A 1323-nucleotide genomic window follows, 5' to 3' on the forward strand; every position below is an offset into this window, starting at 1 on the left:
GCTGCATTCCAGTCCTCCTTGTCAGGGAGCAGAAGGACGTCTGAAAGAGCCCAGATCCACAAGGAAAACAGGATGCCACCTCCCTATCCACCTACCCACGAGGCGGGCAGGGGGCAGGCACGGGCCCTGCCCTTTCTCCCTCACTGCCTGGAACAAGCTCCAGGAGCGAATGGCTGCTCCTCCTGTTCTCCGGCTTCCTCCCCACCCCACTGAGTGTTGGGACGGAGCTGCAGGGGGCACAGAGGCCCATCACGGCACTTCCAACATGACTGGGTCAGAGAGGCACCAGCTCAAGCCAGAAGTGGAGGGGCTGGAGTGAGGGAGCTTGAGGGGAGCAACATGGTCCCAGGTGTTTCATGTTGACCTCTGCAGGGGCACAAACGGCCTGGAGCAGCTTAGCTTCTGCCCCTCCTCCCCCTCCCCCCCCTCCCCCTGTGTAGGACGCCCTCACTGGGCCTGGATGCACTGAGTCCCGGGGCCCCATGACCCCTGCACTAGAACATATGCTCTAGAAGCTACTCAGGTGCCAACAAACTCCCAGGACTAGGAAGGTGAACAGGTCGCCTCAGAAAAGTCCATTCAGAGAACCACACATGGTGCCAAGGGGGAGGCAAAGGCCTGAGGGCCCTACCCGAGGTCTGGCACCCTCCCTGTAAAGGCCCCTCCCCACCTGCCCCCTGAGCCCCAACCCTTCCCCACTCCAACCTGCTGCCACTCCCTCTTCCTGCCCCCAAGTCAAACCCTTTCACCTGGCCTCTCCCTGACCACCTGGGCCCCCCAGGCGCCCCACCTGTCCCAGAGTGCTTCAGCCTCTGTTCAAGCAGCTGCCCCTTCGAAGATGTCTGGCTTTTGTCTGTTGGCTAAAGCTAGTGCTTCTCTGAAGGGGAATGAGGCACCTGCAGCACAAAGGCCACTTCACAGTCCACTTCCCGCCTAAGTGTCTGAAACTGTACAGAGGGGGGCAAAAGTAGGCTTACAATTGTGAGTACACAAAAGCTTATTCTTGTGTTATTATTTATTGTATTATTTTCCCTATGAACTGTCAACCTACTTTTGCTCTGCCCTGTATTTTAAGAGGCACCCTCAAGCAATCAGAACATGGGGAAATAGGGTACACTTTGCTCACATCCTCTGCTTTTGGGTTCCACGGAGCCACTGACATACACAGCTCCCCGAGGCACCAGACGGAGGGTCTAAGACACAGTCAAGAACAGCCTGCCTGAGCTGGGCACGTGAGCTCAGTGGCGCTGCCTCTTCCCCAAGTCCCTCTCTCATGTCCAGCCCTGAGCTCTGGCTCCTCTGGCCCCTGTAGTCAACACTCTT

The 1323-nt window shown here is 57.9% G+C and overlaps 1 protein-coding gene across 6 annotated transcripts in view; it reads right to left on the reverse strand.

The window, feature by feature from the left end:
- MED15 (mediator complex subunit 15) overlaps window positions 1-1323 on the reverse strand; it is a 64574-nt gene that overhangs the window by 6188 nt on the left and 57063 nt on the right. For all 6 annotated transcript variants that reach the window (XM_023763213.1, XM_023763211.1, XM_023763215.1 and 3 more), the window contains one exon: window positions 223-227. In XM_023763213.1, coding sequence (XP_023618981.1) covers window positions 223-227 — 5 coding nt within the window. The remainder of the gene's footprint in view (window positions 1-222; window positions 228-1323) is intronic.

Source organism: Myotis lucifugus, unplaced genomic scaffold, assembly GCF_000147115.1.
Source record: "Myotis lucifugus unplaced genomic scaffold, Myoluc2.0 scaffold_276, whole genome shotgun sequence".
Lineage (NCBI taxonomy): Eukaryota > Metazoa > Chordata > Mammalia > Chiroptera > Vespertilionidae > Myotis > Myotis lucifugus.